At 42.0% G+C, this 24,250-nt stretch overlaps 2 protein-coding genes across 2 annotated transcripts; both read left to right on the forward strand.

Annotated features, from left to right (window-relative positions):
* The first annotated feature begins 7,159 nt into the window (after positions 1 to 7,159).
* On the forward strand, positions 7,160 to 9,819 carry LOC142623431 (COMPASS-like H3K4 histone methylase component WDR5A). The gene is made up of 2 exons (XM_075796842.1): positions 7,160 to 8,037; positions 9,253 to 9,819. The coding sequence occupies exons 1-2, from the start codon at positions 7,357 to 7,359 to the stop codon at positions 9,544 to 9,546; spliced, it is 975 nt and encodes a 324-aa protein (XP_075652957.1). The 5' UTR covers positions 7,160 to 7,356; the 3' UTR covers positions 9,547 to 9,819.
* Positions 9,820 to 16,193: 6,374 nt separating this feature from the next.
* LOC142625313 (uncharacterized) lies at positions 16,194 to 17,018 on the forward strand. The gene is made up of 2 exons (XM_075798991.1): positions 16,194 to 16,637; positions 16,920 to 17,018. The coding sequence occupies exons 1-2, from the start codon at positions 16,194 to 16,196 to the stop codon at positions 17,016 to 17,018; spliced, it is 543 nt and encodes a 180-aa protein (XP_075655106.1).
* Positions 17,019 to 24,250: the final 7,232 nt, after the last annotated feature.

Here is a 24,250-nt window from a genome sequence, read left to right on the forward strand (position 1 = left end):
CTCTACCAAGCTGCGAAGACGACCCTAATGCCTGATGCCCGTTTGAAAATTTTCATCATTTGTTCAAGTGTTTTCTTCCTGTCTTTTTTTTTTTTTTTTTTTTTTTTTTTAAATTTAAAATAGTAAATTTTTTTAGTCCTGAGCACTTTTTACGGCTTTATAAAAAATGCCTTTAAAGGCTTAATTTTAAAGGGTTTTTGGACGATGGTCGTTCACCCTTTTATTGTTTAATGAATGCTTACTTTCAGTTATCATCATTGTTGTTCCATGGACGAGTGTATGTATTTTTATTCAATTGCCTTTTAAGCAATGTTCCCCAGTGTTGGGTGATTGTTTACATGATGCCCTTATGGACGATTGTCTCAGGACGATCATATGCTCGCCGTTAGAACGCAGGTGTTAAGGCCTACTTCCCTTCTTAGACGAGTATGCCCTGGCTAAGGAAAACTTGGACGAGCATGTCTTAACATTGTTGCTTTATCCTCATTTTTTTTTTTAAGGAAAGCTTGGACGAATATGCCTTGTCATTTTTGCTTTATCCTCATTTTTTAAGGAAAACTTGGACGAGCATGCCTTATCATTTTTGCTTTATCCTCATTCTTTTTTAAGGAAAGCTTGGACGAGCATGCCTTAGCATTGTTGCTTTATCCTCATTCTTTTTTAAGGAAAGCTTGGACGAGCATGCCTTAAAGCTTAGACGAGTTTGTCTTCGTCCAGAGATTTTATTTGTCAAAGGCTTTTTCCTCGTTCATGGATATTATCAGGGAAAATGGAATTCAAGTACATAAGAAATCCAAGCCATATTATTACATGAACATTGTTCACGAACTTGGCACACGCTTATAAGCTAGTGCCTTATTAAGATATCAAGTACATAGCATCGTCTTTCATAAACTAGTCTGCAAGTAGTGCAAAAGTTTAAGAACTAGTGCACTTTTATTCATAACACACCATAATAATAGTAAAAGCACAAGTAAATATAAGCAAACACGCAAATCACAACTGTAATTTTGCCACTAACTTCCTTCGTCCCTGCTCATCACTGGTAGTACTTTCGCAGATGTTCCACGTTCCAAGGATATTCTAACTTCCGTCCATCCAGGGCTTCCAGGTAGTAGGACCCCTGCCTTTTGCAATTGACTACTTTGTAGGGTCCTTCCCAATTGGGTCCCAGTTTTCCATGGTAGGTTCCTGGTCGCCAAGGAGACCCTTTTGAGGACAAGGTCCCCAACACTGAACCGTCTGGGCCTTACCATGGCGTCATGCTGTCTGGCCATGAGATTTTTGTATCTTGCTGTCCTTTGCTCCGCATCCATTCTTATCTCATCAATAAGATCAAGGTCAAGGCGAAGTTGTTCCCCGTTGTCTTTCTCCTGGTACTTCATCACTCGGTGGCTTGCCATATGGACCTCTGCCCAGGTATAACGACTTCACTCCCATAGGCTAGCTTAAAAGGGGTCTCTCTGTCGGAGTTCGTGCGATCGTCCTATAGGCCCGCGAGAACACTAGGTAGCTCGTCTGGCCATATCCCGTTTGCCCCCTCAAGCCGAGTCTTGATGATTTTCAGCAGGGATCGGTTTGCTACTTCCGCTTGCCCATTTGCCTGTGGATGGGAGGGTGAAGAATAGTGATTCTTGATTCCAAAATGATTGCGAGAAATCACGGAAGGGTGCGTTGTCAAATTGACGTCCGTTGTCGGATACTAATACCACAGATTTACTCGAACTTTGCATAGGATATTCTTCCATACAAAATTCTTCACGTTCTGAGTGATTGCGCAGAGGCTCGCTTCTACCCACTTGGTAAAGTAATCTATCCCCTACCACCAAAAACTTCATTTGCGGACTCCTATTGGAAAAGGACCCGGGATATCCGAGTCCCTGCGAAGGGCCATGGGGCTGTCATTGGGGTACGATACTCGACGGTCCCGGGCACATTGCTATAACGCTGGCATTGGTCACATACCTTGACATAGGCTTTTGCGTCTGCCTGCATTGTTGGCCAGTAGTAGCCTGCACGGGCGATCTTATGGACAAGGGATCTTGCCCCTGAATGATTTCCACACGATCCTTCATGAACTTCCCTCAGAACATAGTTTGACTCGTCAGGAGCCAGGCATCTTAAGTAGGGTTGAGAAAAGCCTCGCTTGTACAACACCTCATTTATGATGACATACTTGGCCGACCTGACCCTTAACTTTCTCGCTTCATCCTTGTCTTCTGGAAGCCTCCCCTCTTTGAGATAGATTATTATTGGACTCATCCAATTTTCTCCTCCTCCTATCTGCTGTATGTCAGGGATGTCTATGCTCGGCATGTGCGAACGTCGTCAAACTCGTCTATGACTCTGCCGGCGGCTTTTGCCAAGGCGTGCAGCTCGGCGTTCTCCTCCACGGGAAGTTGAATAACACTTAGGGTTGAAAATTTCCGGGCACGGCGTTTCACTTTGTTCTGTACTTCTTCATTCGATCTTCTTTGACATCACACATCCCATTTACTTGGTTAATGACCGGTTGAGAGTCTCCTCGATTGTTAACGACTCGCCCACAGGACTTGGCCAATTCCAACCCCTTGAGTAGAGCCTCGTACTCGGCTTCATTGTTGGTAGTTGGATACGGGAGACGGACCGCATACTCCCGGCTTGTCACCCTCGGGGGACTTCGGTACAATTCCAACCCCTCCGCATACAATGTGGACGATCCGTCTACATTCACCACCCACATCTCATTTCCTTCGTCCTTGCTCGGGTCGTCTGGCGGGGGTGAATTCCTGAATGAAATCTACCAACGCTTGCGCTTTTATTGTGCTCCTCGGGAGGTACCTAACATCGAACTCGGCGCGAGCTCAACGGCCCTTTGTACCGGCCGTCCGGCGGCTTCCAACCTGCTCGTCGCCTTTTTTATGGGATGGTACATCGGGACGTTGATGACGTGTGCACGAAAATAATGTCTCGGCTTCCTAGAAGCCGTGACTAACGCGAAGGCTAGTTTCTCCATCATCGGGTATCGTCCTTCTGCCCACTCTCGTCGCGTGGCTTATGTAATAGACCGACCTGCGGACTCTTCCCTCTTCTCGATCAACGGCGAGCTTCTTGCGTGTGAGGACAACGCCAAGTACAAGTACAACTCTTCCCCGGTATAGACGGACTCAACAATGGGGCCGTCATTAGATACGCCTTCGAGGTCTTGGAAGGCCTTTTGACACTCGTCCGTCCATTCAAAAGCCTTCCGAGGACCTTAAAGAAAGGTAAACATTTGTCGGTAGCTTTCGATACAAACCTTTGTTGAGGGCGGCGACTCGTCCGGTAAGAGACTGGACTTCCTTGATATTTCTCGGTGGCTCCATGTTCGGTATCGCTGGATTTTATCCGGATTCGCCTCAATTCCCCTGTGCGACACCATAAACCCCAAGAACTTACCCGACGAAACTCCGAAAGCACACTTGCTCGGATTTAACTTCATGTGGTACCGTCGCAATGTGTCAAAAGTCTCTTGAAGGTCTTCAAGATGTTTATCCTCGTCTGGCTCTTCACCGGCATGTCGTCCACATAAACCTCCACATTTCGCCCGATTTGAGGACGGAACATATGGTTAACCAGCCTTTGGTAGGTCGCCCCTGCGTTCTTCAAGCCGAAGGGCATAACCTTGTAGCAATACAACCTTTGGCTTGTGACGAATGAGGTCTTCTCACGATCCGCTTCATTCATCGAATCTGGTTGTACCACGAGAAAGCGTCCATGAAGCTAAGTATCTTGTGACACTGTGTCGAGTCCATAGCGGTCAATGCGTGGCAATGGGTAGCTATCCTTGGGGCAAGCTTTGTTGAGATCGGTGAAGTCTCACGCACATCCGCCACTTGCCATTGGCTTTTTCGACCATGACTACGTTCGCCAACCCGGCCAGTGGGTAGTGAACTTCTCGGATAAACTTCGCGGCGACCAACACGCACCTCTTCCTTAACGGCATTATCTCGCTCGGGAGCAAAAAATTCTTCTCTTCGACGCACTTTGGTTTCGAATAGGGACACACATTCGAGTTTGTGGGTAATGACGTTTGGATCAATTCCGGGCATGTCCTCGCTGACTCCATGCGAAGACATCGAGGTTTTTCCTCGAAACCGGACCAAAGCGTGCTTCGCCCCCTCTTCCATGCTCGCCCCAACTCGGTAGACTTCTCGGGCTGGTCATCGTCCAAGGGACGTCCTCCCAATGCTTCGGTGGGCTCGGCCACAACCCTTTTCCGTCTATGCTCATCGTCTGCATATGCTCGTCCATGGCCGGCATGGCTAGGTAGCATTCTCTGGCGGCCGCGGTCTCCTTGTACACTGGCCTACTCCGTGCTCGGTCGGGAATTTAATGGACAAGTGGTAGGTAGAGGTTACCGCTTTCCAGTTTGTTCAAAGTTGGCCTTCCAATTATTGCATTGTATGACGATGCACAATCAACAACAAGGAAATTCACCTCTTTAGTTATCTAGCTGCGGATACGTCCCGACGACTACGGCAACATGATGGTGCCCACGAGGTTGCACCTTCATTCCTCGAATCCTACCAACGACGAGTTCCTTTGGTCGAAGCCGATCTCGTCCTAGCTTCATTTGTTGGAACGCGGGGTAGTAGAGAATGTCTGGAGAGTGCCTCATTGTCTATCGGCCCTCCTGGTCATGTAGTCGGAGATGAGTAAGGTGAATGACTATCGCGTCATCGTGTGGATGGTGAATTCGTCCTGCCTCCTCGTCCAGGTGAAAGTAACGGCGTTGGTCTACCTCCCTCGTCCTAGTAGGTCGTCCAGGCTTGTTGGATGTTCTGCACCATCCTCGGGTACGTCTTCCTTGATTTGGACGGCGCACCCGTCGAGCTTCCTCCTATAATTACCCTTATTTCTCCTAGTGGGGGGCGTGATGATTCTTCCACCTTGGCCTTCATTTTCTCATCTCTCTGGTCTCGTCCAAGGAAGTTCCTCAATTTCCCCTGTCTAATGAGATTTTCTATCTGTTGCTTCAAGTCAAAGCACTCGTCTGTATCATGCCCGTGGTCCCTATGAAAACGGCAGTACTTGCTCCTATTACGCTTGTTGGGGTCTCCCTTCATTTTGTCTGGCCACTTCAAGGACGGATCATCCTTGATCTGCATAAGGACCTGCTCTAACGGCATAGTCAGGGGCGTATATTGTTGATTCCTTGCAGAGGAACTGGCCTTCTCACCATCCTTATCTTTTCTCTCGTCTACCCGAACCTTCTTCGGACGAGGTCCCTGGTCTTGGTAGCGATGGTGGCCCACTTCCGAGCGCTCTGCCCTTTTTCTTTTCTTGGCTATGATGGCGTCTTCGGCATTCATAAAATTCTGGGCTGAATGGACAAGCTCGGCCATAGTCTGCGGTTCCTGCTCATAGAGCTTATGAATAAACAAGTCAGAATTGACCCCATTGTGGAAAGCGGCTAGCAATAGCTTGTCATCCATCTCGTCCACCATTAAGGCTTCTCTGTTAAAACGGGTGATAAAAGATCGCAAACTCTCATTGTCTCCTTGCTCTATGGTCAGCAGGCTAGAGGAGGAACGCTTGTGACGCTGTCCTCCAATGAAGTTGTTGACAAACAGCTTACTCAGTTCTTCAAATGATCCCACTGAGTTTGGGGGAATCTTGCTGAACCACACTCGCGCTGACCCCTTGAGTGTGGTGGGAAAAGCTCGCACATGATCTCGTACGGGACTCCCTGAGATGCATGGTCGTCTTGAAAGTTGCAATGTGATCGCGGGGGTCGCGATTTCCATCGTACGAGTCTAGAGAAGGCATTTTGAACTTCGGGGGTAGAGGGTGACCGGCGATGGAGGCCGTGAAAGGGGAGTCCGTTCGGTGGACCATATCATCTGCGGGTTTGCTCGCCTCATGTTCTCCCTCATTTCATCCATGGCTTTTCTCATCGGTCCATTTCTTTTTCCAAGTGCGGCACCCTTCTTGAAGCGGTACCCACTTGTTTGATCTTCGGACTCTACATTCTCTCCTCCTTCCCCGACTTGGGGCCCTTCCCTCCATGTGTCCTTGACACGCCTCCCCGAAGTTGATCTCCTTATTCAATTCCCGGTTCGACGCGTCGGTTCGCCATAGCGGCGGCCATGGATTGTATGTGCTGCATAGAAGGCGGTGGCACTACGAGTGCGATCTGCGATCACGAAGGGGATTCTTTGGAAGCATCCCTACTCTCACAGTGGCACAGGTGGTAGCCCTTGATCTTGTTCGAACCATTCAACCTTTTGTCTGGGATAGAATAACAAGTTTACCGTTTCCCACAGACGGCGCCAACTGATGATGCCAAGAAAATCAGTAGGTTGGATGCTTCGGACTTGAAAGGACTACTGGTTCTTTCTACGGCCTGAAAAAGAAAGAAAAGCGTATCAAAGGCGACCGGGGCTGCCGGCCAAAAATCCTCCGATGGTAAAGTTAGTTTTTCCTCTAAGTAATCTGAGTTCCAACTTTTTTGGAGTAATAAAATGAACATACCTTGGGTTTGTCTGAAACGACCTTTATATAGTGTTGTCATAGGCGGTTACCAGAATTGGAACTTCTCCTGGCTTCAAGGAGAGATAGAAATCAAACGTAACTTGCATAACCGTCTGGAAGTTATGCTCTTGTTTCACAACGGATACCTGGCGGTTACGCGTGGGATAAGGGATTATCATATCTCATTTGGAGATTTTCCTAAGTGTGACACCCTCGTCCTTGAGTTCCTCAGTTGGGCGTGCTTTGTTTCACACGCGGGGGGCTGCCTCGTCTAACGGGTGAATTTGCTCAAGACGAGGATGTCGGCACTCTGGACGAGTGCATCACTCTGATGGTATGTACCTCGTCTTGAACTCTTCTTCCCTGGACGAGGCACTTGTAGGTAAGTTTGTGTTTATGGTAGTAGGTGGGCTATGGACGACTTGGAGATGGGCTATATTATTCCCCTATCATTCTCAAACTTTAAAAATGTAATTTGTAATTTACTTAAATTAAAATCAAGAGTTGTAAATTGGTAAATCAACTAATACTTTCCAAATAAAATTCAGTTCAAATCTCTTTACATTCCACCTATCAAATTTTTCCCCCCAAAAAAAAAAAAAAAAATTATAATAGGAAATACAAATTCCCTTTTAAAAAAGAAAGTTTGGAATCGTGGTTCCCCGCCCAATAGCATAACAATCTTTTCGTTCCTCCAAAACAAAAGAAAAGTCGTTGGGTACACTTTTCTCTTGTCCTTCTCCGTCTCCAATTACAGTATCATCTATTAAAATTATTAAAACCCTCCAAAACCCCCGCACTCTTTCTCTAACACTCACACAATCAATCAATCAAATCAAACCAACCAACAGAGAAAGAAGAATGGCGACAGAGACAGAGCCAGATCAAACCGAATCCTTCAAACCCTACACTCTCGCCAAAACCCTAACTCCCCACAAGCGAGCAATCTCCGCCGTAAAATTCTCATCCGACGGTCGCCTCCTAGCCTCCTCCTCCGCCGACAAAACCCTCCGCATCTCCGTCGTCAAATCCTCGTCGGACTCCCCCGCTCCCACCGTCTCTCTTCTCCAAGAACTCGAAGGCCACGAACAAGGCGTTTCGGACCTAGCCTTCTCCTCCGACTCCAAATACCTCGTCTCGGCCTCCGACGACAAGACCCTCCGACTCTGGGACATCGAAACTGGGTCCCTCATCAAAACCCTGTCGGGGCACACCAACTATGCTTTCTGTGTCAACTTTAATCCTCAGTCCAACATGATTGTCTCCGGCTCTTTCGACGAAACTGTCCGAATCTGGGATGTTAAGTCTGCTAAGTGTCTCAAGGTCTTGCCGGCTCACTCTGACCCCGTCACCGCCGTTGATTTTAACCGCGATGGGTCTCTCATTGTTTCAAGTAGTTACGACGGGTTGTGTCGAATTTGGGACGCTGCGACTGGGCATTGTATGAAGACTTTGATTGACGATGAGAACCCGCCGGTTTCGTATGTCAAATTCTCTCCCAATGCCAAGTTTCTTCTTGTTGGAACTCTTGATAATACTTTGGTAACTTCATTTACTTCCTTCCTCTGCAATTTGGGTTTAAAGTTTTTGTCTTGGTTCTTTGCCATTGTTGTCTTTGTGTTTTTTATTTTGTTCTCCATGTGTTTGTTTAAATGCCGTAGTGAGTAGATAATTGCTAAATATAATAGATGTTGGGAACACAAAGTTGCTGTCTTGGAAGAAATTAAAATTGAACTTATTTTCTTTCATATTCAGAATCAGTAATGATTACACTACTTGATAGATTCTCTTCTATTCTATGTTATGGATTGAACAAGCTCACGAATTTTATCGGCAATCCTCAATTCTTTCTTCTCCACCTTCGAATGGGACCTTTAATCTACTTGTATGACCTTCAAAAACATAATTTCTGTCTGTTTCTACTGGTTTTGTCAATTTTACTCTAAAACTCCCTGTGTATTGATTCTAGATAAGCTACAGGAAGCATTATTTGCTCTATTGGAATGAAGCTATCTGTGTAGTAGTGGACTCTTCAAATTTTTTGTCACTTTTAATCATCTATTGGTGAAAAACTGAAAACAGAAGACACCTATAATGAAACCGTGGAATGACTTATTTTGATCAATTACTTCACTAGCTTCATCTAGAAATCTCTTACGAGTGTATGAGAGAGACTTAGAACAAAATCTAAAATCCTTGATTCTTCCTTTGGTTAAGAATGTTATTATAAAGATTTGGTTGTGTACTTGTGTTCTGACTTTTTATGTCAAGTTGTTCTATTTGGTACCAACTAAATAGATTTGCAGGATTCAAACATGCTTAGAAATAATATCATGTAGGACAATTTCTGTAAAAGGCATTCCTTTTAATCTATGCTCTGCCCATTCATGCACCTTAATGCAGAATGTAGGTACGGAAAGGTTGTACTAGTGAAACTGGGAAAATTCTAGAAATTTCGGGATTAGTCTGTGATGTTGCACTTAAAATGCTGCATCACTCCTAACTTGGTTATATGTATTTGTAGATAGTTCTTTTGAAGTATGTTAAGCAATATACTCCACATTTAAGCTTCTCTAATGAACTTGCACGTTTGTACTTGACACAAGCAGGATTCAGCAAATTTGTAGACTTTGAATTGTTTACAATAGCAAATTATTACATTGATGATATTTTGAGCATTCACTCTTCTTTGAGTATTAGTTGCTATGCATATTTATTTTGTAGGCTCATCTATATTGTCTGTGTTATGTTTTCCAGAGGCTTTGGAACTATGCAACTGGGAAATTTTTGAAGACTTATACTGGCCATGTGAATTCGAAGTACTGCCTTTCATCCACATTTTCTGTAACAAATGGAAAGTATATTGTTAGCGGTTCTGAAGATAGTTGTCTATACTTGTGGGAGCTGCAGAGCAGGAAAATAGTCCAGAAATTGGAAGGTCATACCGACACGGTTATATCAGTATCATGTCACCCCACTGAGAATATGATTGCTTCTGGTGCGCTTGGCAATGACAAAACTGTGAGGATTTGGACTCAGGGGAAGGATTAATTTTGCGTATTGGACAGAGTCTGTAACATGATTGCATCTTTGGCTCTGGCAAAGATCTTTGGAGATCTTTATGTATGTGGATAAACCTCTTGCTTCTCTACAGAGCCAGCCCTGCATTATATTTTTATCTTGTAGATTTATCTATGTATTTAAGACCTTTGGGGGGTGTGGTGGTGGTGGTTTTGCTTAAAAACAGAATAGCCCGCTTTAGAAAGTTTCTAATTGCTTGAGCACTAATTTTTCTTATAAAAGGCTATTGAAGTTTAGCTACCATTTGTGATTTGGCTGACATTTGATGCCTTTCATTTTGTTTGTGTACCAGGCATATGGATTTAGTTTATTTGCTTAAAATAACTTTCTCTTTTTTTTTTTTTTTAGGAAATAAGTAAATATATAAGTGTGTATAAACATATATAAGGTTATACTAACGAGTGTTTTTAGGACATTGGTTAAAAATTCATTTTAGGAAAGTTTTGACATTATTTTTATGGAAAATGAAAATTTTTTCAAAACATTAATTACTTTTTTTTTTTCTTTTTCCATAAAAACTTTCTTTAAATGGATTATTAACTAATGTCTTAAGAGCATTCGTTAGCATTTTCCATGTATGTGAAAATAGTTGAGTGAAGTCCAAAAAAATTGGGTCATGTGCACTCGTTTTTTTATGTTAAAGGTCTGTTTGGAATTCATTTATTTTGCTGAAACTGAATACTTTTTTTTGAAAATATTGTAGATAAAGGTAAAAATTAGTTAAAATAGTAGAGTGAGATATATGAATAGTACCGAAAAGTGTAGTAGGATCTATAAATAGTAGTAAAAATGAGCTGAATAATAAAATAAGTTGGCTTTTTAATTGGTAGCCAAACACTCAATATATTTTCCGATTCTGGCTCTTATTAATGGCCTTCTTAATCTAACCACAGCCCGCTTGTCCACTTCAACAGACACAATGAATCTTCTTTAATTTCAGTGGGTCATGAGTGGGCTTGACCACCACCATCACCATCACCATTTATCCAAGACCGTAGTCGTTTAGGTGGTTGTTGCTAATTCCACATACTCATCTTCACGTAAACAACCATGCTCGTCAATGTCTGCTTTAGTGCTACTTGGACTGCTTGCAATCATGCTGGATTTCTTGAAGGAGGGATAGAGTATTTTAATAAAATGAGAAGGGATTACGAGCTTGTTTCTGAGCAAGATCTATATGCATGCTTGGTTGACCTCTATGCAAGAAAGGGACATCTAAGAAAAGCAAAGGAGCTGATAGAGGAAATGCCTTATGATCCAAATTATGTCATGTACTTTTAAGGGTTATTTTTTTGGGGGGATTTTAGCATGATTTTACTAACAATATTGTTATGTGATAATAAAATTGTTACTAAACTAATATGTTTGCAAAACTTGTCACATAATAAAATTGTTAATAAAATTATGCTAAAAGCCTAAAAAACCCCACTATTTTGTTCTTGCAAAGTACATGAAGAATTAGAGCTTGGGAGGGTGGCTACAAATCAACTTTGCAAGATGGAGTATGTGAGACACACACACACACATATGCATATCTATGCAAAAGTTGGTGTATGGGCTGAAGTAGCTGAGGTAAGGAACTTGATGTAACAAAAGGGGGCAAGGAAAAGTGCTGGAAGGAGTTGGGTTGAAGTAGATAACAAAACGCAAGTTTCCTCAGTTTACCCACCCTCATTTTCCGGAGATCTATGTAGAGTTGGAAAAGCTGAATTTGGAAATGAAATGGGCTGGGTATATGCCTAAAAGATATACCAATTTGAAGATATTGATGATGACCAATTGTGATACGGACATACAGGATTAATTGTTGGTGAGTAGTGTTTATTAGTCAAGATGAAAGAGCCAGAAAACACGACTGCTGATATTCAAAGCAGTAGATTCCACAGAGAAGTGAGGTAATTAGCCCAAGGTGCGGACTGGAAGATGTTTATGAATACGTCTTATCCCTAGAATTTTGAAATTGAACTAGGAATATACCATTATAGCACTGCCATTCCTAATTTTTCTTGCTAATTAATGGTCTTCTTGTTTAGCAGATGGAAAATAAACTTTGCAGCGCCACAAAGGAACTTGTGAACTCTTAGTTTGGGTTTAAGATGAGTATGTGATTTCATTTCTCACCTAGAAGAAAAACTTTTCCCACCGTATTACAGACCATGACACACTCTAATTACAAGCACGCATACAAAGATGAAAGCCCTAAATGTGCTGGGAAACAATGTTCAGGCGGCTATGTTTTCCTAAACCCAATTTGAATGAATTGTATATGACTGATGATCTCACATTCTCATGGAATTGTCACATACATGCAAAGGAACGGTACACAAAAAATAGTTCAATATCAATAAATATTGATTAGATGAATAGGATTATTGTTGTGCGATCGAAAATTACTTAGTACTTCCAGCGTCAAATGATGTGGTACAATCGACATAAGACTTAACCTGTTAGATCATTGTAATTATTCAAAACTCTCAGTGTCTAATAACGTGGCATGACCGACTTGAACGTGGTACAACCGACCTAAGACTGGACTTGTTAGGTTATTGTATTCTAGTACTAGTGTTATGCCCGTGAGATGCATGGCTTAATAGAAAAGTATATGTAAATCAAACAATTTATTTCAATAATATAATTAAATTACTTATCTACAAAAATTAGATTAAAAACTTTGAACTTATAAAGGAGATTTGAACAAAAATAAAATTGTAATAAGCACATATAAACATAACACAATATATAATGGATTTCATGGATTTAAAATTGTCTTTATGACTCATAAGCAAAACCTTAAATATATATACACACACACAAAACACATGCAAAAACGAAGAAGAGAAATACATACTTGTAATAATGTGAATGGTAGGTTTGATAAAGTGTGGATGGTAGGTTTGACAAAGCATTCCAATATGGATTTCACAAATTATGAGAGAAGGAGAATTATTGGTAATGGATGAGAGAATTGATTAGAATAATAAATAGTGTTTCTACTTTATATCAAAAAAAGAAAAAAGAAAAAAGAAAAAAAAGAAGAAGCCGTAAAAATGAAGAAAAATACATTGAATAAAAACACTCTATATATATATATATATATATATATATATATATATATATATATATATATATATATATATATATATATATTAGAAATCCTAACTCAATTAGGATTCAAAATTCTTCATCTAATAGATAATCTCAAAAAATAATAATAATTATAATAATTTTCCAATTCATGTAAATGGCACCCATAATTCTAACTTGATAATTTTAGAGGGTCCTAGCCATGAATGTTTCTCTCTAGTTGGTCTGTCTCTATAGGAAAAAGACTTGAGCTATCAAAAATATAAAAAATTGGATAATGAATTTACTTAGTTATTTATTTATTATAAATAAACAAATGACATTATGGGGTTACCAAGTAGACTTGGATGTATACGTATATTCCAATGCGTATGTAACTCTTTCCATTTACGTAAAAAGGAAAAGAAAAGAAAAGTAACCGTGTGTGAAGAGGAAAAAATCACAATGATGATTGGTTTATATCAATAATCAAATAGATATAAGTTGTAAGCGTACAATTGCACCTGGACCCAAAGATAAACGTGGGTTCAGGCCCAATGAGCCTTAAACAATAAGATTTGTAGAGTGTGGATTTGAAATCTAGTTTATGGGTATTGGGAACTTGATAAGCAGGCTAGAATGCCATAATCTTTACAAATGATAAACAAATATAACAAGTGAACCTTCTCGGACGTAAGTCGAGGAAGATTTGTATATTGCTTCTCTTTTATGCCAATAATTACAGTTCTTAGTTCCTTCTTTAGCTAACTGACAAATCCCCTTTTCTTTTCCTCCTTCTCTTCATAAATATTCTTCTTCTTCCCTCTTACATCCACGTGTCACCCAAATCTTATCCTTAGGTGCCCCCCTTTTTCTACCACCTTCTTGAAGTCTTTAAATAAAAGTAGGAAAGTTGAATTCTACTGTTCAGGGGTCATTTCCCCATTAATGCGGCCAGGGAGGTAGGTGCAGGGTCTTTAATGTGGTGGTAGCAGCATTTTCCTTAGATATTTCTATCACGCCGTTGCCTCTAGAGGGTACTTGGATCCCCTTCTTACCCAATAGTTTTTCCAGAACTCTGCCTTTAATCTTTTTGGCAAGTCCTAGAGTGTTCGCCGGGCCCATCCGAAGAGACATTCATCCACGGACGGTTCCTCGGATGTCTGTAGTGTAGGTTGACTTGTGGGCTTAGGGGCCCAATGACGAAAACAAATTGGAACCAATTGATCAAGCTCACGATCCATTTATTTATTTTATAAATCTTACCCCCCACATAAGTTATAACTCTCCTACTCATGCACATGTCTAACTCTTCCTAGCTATGCACGTTGATTTTTTTTTATTTTTATTTTTTAATCCAAAGAAATAAAAAAAAGTAATTGTGTATAACTATGAAGAGTAAAAAAATAGTAAAAAATAAATTAATAATAAAATGATTAAAATTTAGATTGTAATCAAATTAAGATTTTTATCAACTTAGAAATTATAAAAGAAGAAGATAAGATAAAAAAAAATTATATCTATTTTCTTAAAATCTAAAAAAAAAGATTTATTGTGGATGCAGAATGGTCAGAATATGTTTTTGGGCTAGATCCGAATGTATTAATTTGTCCGAGGAGGGTTTAATGGTAATAACTACGTCGAACTTAAAAGCCCACATGCCTACTATTGCTAATGAGGTTAATGGGAATGGTCCGAGGAGGGACATCTCCTCGGCTAAGTCAAGTGAAGGTCATATGATATGCCATGATATATGGAAGGAAATTTTGGAAGGTCTGGTGGATGAAGATGTGTTCCACAAGGGCACAGAGAGGAAGAATGAATGAGAAATATCTTAGAAAAAGCTGTTACCACCGCATTAAAGACTCTGTATCTACCTCTCTGGCTGCATTAATGGAGAAATGACATCTGAACAGTGGAGGTCAGCCTTATAGCTATTGTTTGAAGACTTCCAGAGGGCGGTGTATGGGACAAGTATTTGGATCATTGCTCTGATCCATACGTGGAAGATGGAGGGAAAAATGAGGATGATATAAAAGGAAAAGAAAAGCATTCTAAGGAGGGGGATCGAAAAAGAAAGAGAAATATATTGTACACATCACCTATAATTGTATTTTGTCTTAGAACAAGTAAAGACAATACAAGTGGTCTTCGCCTTACGTCCGAGGAGAGGTTCTTCGACATAAACAGTTTGTTGCATGTGAATCGTGGGTATAGCCTATCATCTTTATTATCCAATATCCATAAAACCTAGGTTTCAAGCTCACGCTCTACAAATTTCATTGTATTGGGCTTTTTGGACTTGTTCCCTTCACATTGTTGGGTTCGGGTGGGAATTGTGGCCTTACAATTAGCACCGTCCGTGGGAAATCTTGTGTTAGAGGAAGGGTAACGTGATAGCAAGCTCGAGTGCACGCCATGTAGAGTCTTTGGGGTCCCAACATGAAGACCACTTCTAACATCTTGAGTAGGAAAGAGATCAGGAGGGTAGTGTGCATACAGGGCACACCACTAGGAGTCACTCACGGGGTGGAAGCAGACTTCCTCAGGAGGACGATGTTAAGGCCTTGCAAAAGGAGATTGACCATTTGAAGAAGAAGTTACGCCGTGCGAGGCGGAGGCGAGCACCTTCGTTCTCTGATCCTTCTTTTGAAGACTCTCGAGATAGTAGTTATAGGCCCAGGTCAAGAACTCCTCCTGGTGAATCTTTCTTGTTTAAGGAAGATGATCTTCACGGTCGTAAGGACAGGAAGTCTTCCTCCAGGGGCTTGGAAAACGATGCTATGAGTAGGGTGTTGCACCAAATTTCCAAGTCACCTTTCACACGTAGGGCCGAGAAGGGGAAGCTTCCACGACGGTTCACTCAACCCACGTTCACCATTTATAATGGCTGAACAGACCCTGTGGAACACGTGAGTCATTTCAATCAGAGGATGGCAGTACACTCTAAAAATGAGACTTTGATGTGCAAAGTCTTCCCTTCTAGCTTGGGACCTATTGTGATGAGATGGTTTAATGGCCTGAAGGCAGGTTTTATTGACTCTTTCATGGAACTCACTAGGGCATTTGGGTCTCGCTTCATCACTTGCGGTAGAGTTCCTCGGCCTCTGGATTCATTATTGTCCATGGCCATGAGGGAAGGGGAAATCCTGAAGACATACTTTCACAGATATTGGGAGATGTTTAATGAAGTTGATGGTGACTTTGACGAAGTGGCGATCAATACTTTTAAGGTTGGTCTGCCAATCGAGCATGACTTGAGGAAATCTCTGACCAAAAAGCCTGTAATGAGTGTACGTCGGCTCATGGATCGAATTGACGAGTACAAATGGGTTGAGGAGGATCAACAGTAGGGTAAAGGGAAGACGAAGGTTATCCATCAAGAGAGGAGGGATTTCAGGTCGGACAGATACAACAATAACAGGCCCCGAAGAGATTTTGTTGGGCAATCCGGTCCTATTGTTCCACATGTGGTTAACACTATATTCCGAGAACCAGTGCATCAACTGTTGGAGAAAATCTAGAATGAACCATACTTCAAATGGCTCAACAAGATGGCTGGGGATCATACAAAGCGAAATCAGAATCTCCATTGCCACTATCATCAGGACGTAGGTCATACCACTGAAAATTGCTGGACTCTATGGAATCATTTGGAGCAGTTGGCCAAGGAGGGTAGGTTGAAGCAGTTTCTGTATCATCCCAATGGGCAAGGAAGCCATTCAAGTTCGGTGAGCCAAGGGAATAATTCATCAAGGCTTCCTTTGGGAACAATTAATGTTATTTTTGCTGCTCCTGGCAGAATTGGTTCTGGTCCTACTAGGGTGATGTCTCTGTCACGAACTTTTGCCGAGGAGTCTAACTCTAGTCCGAAGAGACTTCGGGGAAATACTCCACCTATTTTAGGTTTCTCGGAAGAAGACAAGATTGGGACTATCCAACCACATGACGATGCATTGGTAGTTACGTTGAGGATAGGGGGTTACGATGTGAGAAGGGTAATGGTTGACTAGGGTAGTGGCGCATATATTATGTACCTTGACTTGTTTAGGGGGCTCAATTTAAAACTCGCAGATCTTACGGCTTATGATTCGCCATTAATAAGTTTCGAGGAAAAGACTGTCATACCAAAAGGGCAAATTCGGTTACCTGTGCAATCAGGTCTAGAGGTTATAGATGTAGATTTTATTGTGGTAGACACTTATTCTCCCTACACGGCCATTATGGCAAGGCCTTGGCTGCATGTTCTAGGTGCTGTTTCCTCAACTTTACATGTCAAGGTGAAGTTCCCTTCTGGGGAACTGATTGAGGAAATTATTGGGAGCCAATTTGTGGCGAGACGGTGTATATCGGCTGTAATTCTACATCAGTCTGGCTAGGGCCCTCGGCCTCGGCTACAGTGGACTTGTAGCAATTAATGTCTCCGGCTACGCCCAATGTGGCGGTAGCAGAGGATGCTACATGTGAGGAGTTAGAGAAGGTCCTTATAGATAATGACCCTGAAAGGTTCTTTCAGGTCAGAGTTCAACTGCCACTTCAGGAGAAGATGGAGTTGGTTATGTTTTTGAGAAAGAATATAGATGTATTTACATGGGATGCTTACAAAGACCTTGGGGTTGATTCGAATTTCATCTGTCATCACCTGAACGTTAATTCAGGTGTTGTTCCGAGGAGACAACCACCTCGGCGTTCCTCTAAGAAGCATTCAAAGGCTGTCAAGGAAGAAGTGCTCAAGCTCAAGAAGGCCGGTGCTATCAAAGAGGTGTTTTACCTAGAATGGTTGGCTCATACAGTGGTAGTGAAGAAGAAGAATGGGAAGTGGAGAGTATGTGTGAACTTCACAGATTTGAACAAAGCTTGTCCTAAAGAGTGATTTCCAATGCCTCGTATAGATTAATTGGTGGATGCTACGGTTGGGCATCCTTGGATGAGTTTTTAGATGCATTCCAACGTTATCACCAAATACCTTTGGCTTTGGATGATCAAGAGAAGACAACCTTCATTACTCCTGTGAGGAATTATCATTATAAGGTAATGTCTTTTGGTTTGAAAAACGCAAGGGCTACCTATCAGAGGATGATGACCAAGATGTTTGAGTCACAGTTAGGAAAAACAATTGAAGTATACGTGGATGACATGGTGGTGAAAAGTAAAATGGTTTCCATGCATATAGAAGATCTTAATGATACTTTTCAGACGCTGAGGAAGTACAATTTGCGTCTTAATGCTTCAAAATGTTCTTTTGGTGTGGGATTGGGTAAATTTTTCAGCTATATGGTAACTTATCGAGAAATTGAGGTTAACCCTGCGCAGGTCAAGGCCATTAATAGCCTATAACCACCTTGGAATCCAAAAGAGGTTCAAAAGTTGACAGATAGGTATGATTGCTGCCCTCAATCGATTCATCTCTCGGTCAGCAGATAGGTGCAGACCTTTCTTCCTATTGTTGAATAAGTGGAAGGGATTTAAGTGGACAGAGTAGTGTGCTTTAACTTTTCAACAGCTTAAAGATTACCTTTCGCGACCACCCATTATGTCTCGGCCAGAGGTCGATGAAGTTTTATTTGCGTATATTGCTGTGGCTAATCATGCCGTTAGCTTGGTTTTGATACGGGTTGATGATAATATACAGCGACCAATTTATTACGTAAGCAAATTTTTACATGAGGTTGTGATACATTATTTGCCGTTGGAAAAAGCAATCCTAGCAGTAGTACATGCTACACGTAACCCATTACTTCCTGATGAAGCAAAAGTTCGCTAGTCGATGTGAGTTTGTCCAGATGGTGCCGGTCACACACCTGCGTCACGACGGAAGCAAGAGCTCCTTCAAATGGTCACCGGTGTGGTGCCTGCCACAACGCCTCCGATGCCAAAGTCAGTGCAGAAGAAGGTTTATAATAACAAAATAACTCAGTATCTACTATAATTGTGTCTGTCTATGTACCTTGTGTTGGAGGTGTGAAGGCTTTATATACTTTCTTCTGGATTCCAGCCGTTGTGGCATTAATGCCTTGCTTAGTAACGTTCCCAGCCGAGTAATGGATCTTCAATACGCCCTTAACAGTCTACCTAGCTGGTGTTGTAACTGCCCGAGGTATTACTGGCGGCATTGAATGATTTTGGTATTCTCGTCAGTGACGTGGCAGTATTAGGTTCGTTAAAGGGAGCGGTGTCGTCTGCAGTATTGAATTCGTCCATGATCCATTTCGTCAGTCCCATCACTTCCAATCTCACATAGTTGTTGTTTTGACTCAACTTCCTCTTAAGTCCGTACTTCGAAGTGCTGACTACACTAGAAGAATTGCCAAGTGGGGTACTATATTGGGAGCTTTTGATATTAAGTACATGCCTCGTACTTCCGTGAAGGGTTAGGTCCTTGCTGACTTGGTGGCGGAGTTTGCTGAGCCCTTATTAAAGGAGAATGTTAAAGGCTTGGCCATGGATGAAATGTCAGTTGGCATGATCTCGTGCAAAGAACCTTTGATTTGGCGAGTGTATGTCGATGGAGCAGCAAATCAAAGGGGATCCAGAGTGGGGCTAGTTTTGGTGTCGCCTGAAGGGTTTGTTTTTGAGAAATCCTTAAGACTGGGGTTCTCGGCCACCAACAATGAGGCAGAGTATGAAGCCCTTCTGACAGGTATGAATATGGTTCAAAAAATGGGTGGAAAAACAGTGCAGATGTTCTCGGATTCACAGTTGGTAGTCGGCCATGTGGAAGGGAAGTTAAAGGCTAGAGATCCAAGAATGCATGAATATCTAGCTCAAGTCAGGTATTTATAGTCAAAATTTGAATCCTTTACCTTGTTGCACGTTTCTAGGAGTATGAATACCCATGCTGAATCCCTAGCCACCCTTGCAACGTCCTTGGTTCAAAGCCTACCTCGGGTCATCTTTGTTGAAGACTTGTGTAAACCTTCCAGAACGAATCGTGATGCCACACGGGTTCATCAAGTAAGGGTAGGATCTAGTTGGATGGATCCTATAGTGTCCTTCCTTAAAAATGATGTCTTGCCCAAGGAGAAGTCTGAAGCAGATAAAGTACGCAGGAAAGCACCTCGATTTTGGCTATCCAAGGACAAGAAGCTGTACAAACGCTTATTCTCAGGACCATATCTGCTGTGTATACATCCTGAAACAATAAAATTATTTTTGGAGGAATTACATGAAGGGATTTGTGGGAGTCACACAAGGGGAAGGTCTTTAGCTCACAGAGCTCTTACCTAGAGATATTGGTGGCCCAACATGCAGAGAGAAGCACAGGATTATGCAAGAAAGTGTGATCAGTGTCAGAGGTATGCTCCCAACATTCATCAACCAGGGGGTGTCCTTAAACCTCTGTCTAGTCCATGGCCTTTTGCTCAGTGGGGCTTGGACATTGTGGAGCCTTTCCCAAAGGCAGCAGGGAATATGAGGTGGTTGCTTGTTGGAACGGATTATTTCACTAAATGGGTTGAAGCGGAGCCATTGTCAAACATTAGGGATGTGGATGCAAAGAAGTTTGTCTGGAAGAACATTGTCACCAGGTTCGGAATCCCTCATACTTTTATTTCAGATAATGGTTTGCAATTTGATAGTAAGGCCTTCAGAAGGTATTGTGGTGATCTGGGCATCACGAATAGGTATTCCACTCCGGCTTATCCGCAAGGGAATGAGTAGGCCGAGGCAGTAAACAAGGTTATAGTCAGTGGGCTCAAGAAAAAGGTTGGATGATGCCAAGGGTAGATGGGTGGAAGAATTGCCACATGTTTTGTGGACGTATCGAACTACACCTCGCAGATCCACTAGAGAGACGCCTTTCTCTATGACTTATGGAGCTGAGGCTGTAATCTCTCTGGAAACTGGGTTCCCGACATTGAGAACAAGTTCTTTCATCTCAGGTAATAATGACGGTTTATTGGAGAAAAGCTTAGACCTAGTTGAGGAACGGCGAGAGAATGCTATGGTTCAACTAGCTTATTATCAGCAAAAACTCAAGTAGGGATATGATGCCCATGTGAAGTTAAGGCCACTAGCCCCTGGTGACTTGGTGTTAAGAAAGGCACTGGGTACTGCCAAGAACCCAGCATGGGGAAAATTGGGACCTAACTGGGAAAGGCCTTATCGTATCACTTCAGTGGCTGGCATAAGGGCATATTATCTTGCAGCCTTAGATGAAAGGGCTGTACAACGTCTTTGGAATGCAAATAACCCACGAAGGTACTATTATTAATAAAAGGCATTGTTGCCATCTTAGTTCTGTTATCATTATGTTACGATGATTATTAATTTTATATCAAATAGAAACTTGGTTATGCTTGGCTCCTCGGACCACATACCTTGTAGAAATTGATATATTATTAAATGTTAAACAGAACCTTAGCTACGTCTGGTCCTCGAATCATCTACTTTGGGGAAGTTAACACTTTCGTTCAGTTTTCTAAGTATCAAACAGAAACTTGGTTATGCTTGGCTCTTCGGATCACATGCCTTGTAGAAATTGATATTTTACTAAATGTTAAACAGAACCTTAGTTACGTCTGGTCCTCGAATCATCTACTTTGGGAAAATTAACACTTTCATTTAGTTTTCTAAGTATCAAACAGAGACTTGGTCATCTTGGCTCCTCGGACCACATACCTTGTAGAAATTGATATTTTATTAAATGTTAAGTAGAACCTTAGTTACGTCTGGTCCTCGGATCATCTACTTTGGGAAATTAACATTTTCGTTCAATTTTCTAAGTATCAAACAGAAACTTGGTTATGCTTGGATCCTCGGACCAAATACCTTGTAGAAATTGATATTTTATTAAATGGTAAACAGAACCTTAATTGTGTCTGGTTCTCAGATTATCTACTTTGGGAAAATTAACGCTTCTGTCCAACTTTCTAAGGATCAAGCATAATTTTGGCTATATTTAGCTCTCGGACCATATACTTAGGTAAGGTTTGTGAGTTACTTTATGCCTAAGTTTCATATAAGGTCCAGTTTCAGACCATATTCCTCTCATTTTAAATTCAAGTATGCTTTTATGTACATAATTATTTGCTATTGCATAACATAATTCCAACATACGAATTATTTATTGAAGGCATAAGTCCATAAAATGAAATTATGTCTATAACAGGTTGTTGTTATTATTTAATGCATTGTTAAGACCTATCTTGTTCATTTGCATACTAAGTCATTCATACTATGTACACTAATTGTACTAAGAGTAAGAGTTAAACATTCCCAATGAGTGAAATTTGTAAAGAAGTAAAGATCAAAATCTTGAACTTGTCATTATGAATGTACTTGATTACATTGAAAATAAAAAAGGGGACAGAAATAAAGAAGTGCTATTTGGAATTTAAGCAAAAGGTCAAAAGAGAGAGTTTTAAGTTGCTCATGTCTTGGTCTTCATTGGAGAGTTCTCTTAGGACTTGGTCACAGCTTCTTTTGTTTTATCCTCCGCCCCTTTTTGTTCAGTCCCTTTGGGTTTGGGAACCACTTCCTTGATAACTAGGGGAGCATTGGCAGATTTAGTCTCAGGTAGGATCATGGTTTGCTTTCCTTTGTCTTTTGCTCCTAGTGGAGGATCACCTTGGCCAATTTTTTTACTCGGATCCTTATTGGTCTTCTCTCCCTGACTTGGGATTTGGTCAGAGCTTGTAGATGCTTTTGCAGGAGGAAGAGAGCCTTGGGTGGTGGAAGGTTGTGCAGGAGGTATTGGCTTGGGGGCAGATAGAGCAGGTGGGGCTTCAAGTGCGTGGATATCAGGGGGACACCATACATTATCAGCTTTTCTCCATTCAGAAGTAGCAGGAACACCCACCACATTAAGAGCTTCTATCCATACTTGCTGACAGTAGTCCATACACACTTCAGCAAGTTCTTCAACTAGTCGGGTTTCCGTTTCTTCAACCCCCTTGTTGTAGGAAACAAGCGATGCAGCATCAACAGTCTCCTTGATGGTACAAACAACCTCTTTAGCTTGCGTTAATTCACTCTTCAAATGCACAATCCCCTGTTGTGCAGTGGCTAGCTCCTCTCCTTTGCTTAGAAGCTGCTTGCGTTGCTCCTCGGCCTGTGCCTCGGTTGTGTTAAGGCCAGCCTCAACACTTCTTCTTAGTTTCCCCTCTTCCACTAGCTTGTTAGCAAGTTTCTTCTTTTCATGCTCAACCCGGCCCAGAGCTTTCAGTTTCTACCTGACGTTGATCTCGGCAACAGTCTTGTTCCGAGCATTTTCTACCCATTTCTCGGCCACAAAAACCTCTTGGATAGCCTGAGAAGAAATGGTGAACAAATACATGGTGACGGGAATAATAGGAAAGTGCATATGAAAAAGTTTGCATGAAGAGAATAGTCAAATAACAAAGCAGAAATAGTTGAATGGCATATACCAAAGCCAAATCCCTTTTTAGGGAAAGGAAGAGTTGTGGTTGCCTCATGTTCACCAAGGCCTTCATGTCCTTTGGTAAAAAGAGGGGCTGTTCTAGGGCTTCAGCCAGGTAGTGCGCGTGCCCTTTTTGGAATTCTCTTATGGAAGAGTGGCGGGGAATGGGAGCCCCCTCCAACTCTAACGAGGGTGACCAATAGGATTGAGTTTGGCGCACCTCAGCCAATTCATGGCTATCCCTACTCTCCACGGAGGAGGCTCAAACTTGACCCTTTCATGCTTTTTGTTGCTTCTGCTTCTTCTTTTGGGCCAACTCCTCTTCTTCAACCTTCTCATTTGCTCTTTTCTTCTTGAGGTTGGATGCAGGAAGAAGGGGGCCCGAAGGAGGAGGTGGGGGAGGGAGATTGGCTGGGAGTAGGGATCCCGAAGTGTCTTTCACAGTGGTTTGTTTGCCCCTTTGTGTGAGAAGACCTTTCAAACTTATTCCTTGTTTTCGAGACATTTCTTGTTCCTCCTCGTCACTGTTGTCAAACCGTGCAACTACGAAACCCTGAATACCGGAGCCCTTGGCGGATTCGTTTTCTTCGTTCGAGAGGTTGACAACTAGGTCCTTTGAAGGTTTCTCCACTTCTTCGAGTTGGAACTGATCGATTTCCTCTTCAGAGGACAAGTGAGGAGATGTGGGCTCTTCTCGAATGGCTGCTATCTCATGTTGCACTCGAGGAGGGACTACTTTTAGTGGGCGAATGTATAGGATGATGGAAGGGTCGCTTGGTAAATCGTGTGGAGCAAGGAAATCTGGTTTCGAGATGTCTATCCTTCTACGTCTTTAGTCTCCTGCGATGATCGCGTTGCCAATATCTTGGAAAGTCGTCGATAATGGTTCGTATCCCAAGATGAGATGGGCTGCCCTCACTTGTAGGTCTTCACTCACGAACACATCAGATCTTAAGACTCTATTAAGGTCCGTGATGTTGGATAAGCTTAAATGGGGAGATACGTGTTTTTTGTCTGCAAGAATGTCCGAGGAACCAAATATGGTTAGGTCAACAGTAAACGTCAAATAAATAGGAAAATAAAATACAAAATCGATCTATATGATAAAGTTAGAAAGAATGAACCCCAAGCCAGGGGACCTAAATTCTATGGAATCACATCTGGATTTCCCTCTTCAACTGGACAATAGGGACCGTTGTACCACTCCCCAGAGGCGATTAAATAGTCGTCTTTCATGCCTTTGTTAGATTT

Source organism: Castanea sativa, chromosome 2 (genome assembly GCF_040712315.1).
Source record: "Castanea sativa cultivar Marrone di Chiusa Pesio chromosome 2, ASM4071231v1".
NCBI lineage: Eukaryota > Viridiplantae > Streptophyta > Magnoliopsida > Fagales > Fagaceae > Castanea > Castanea sativa.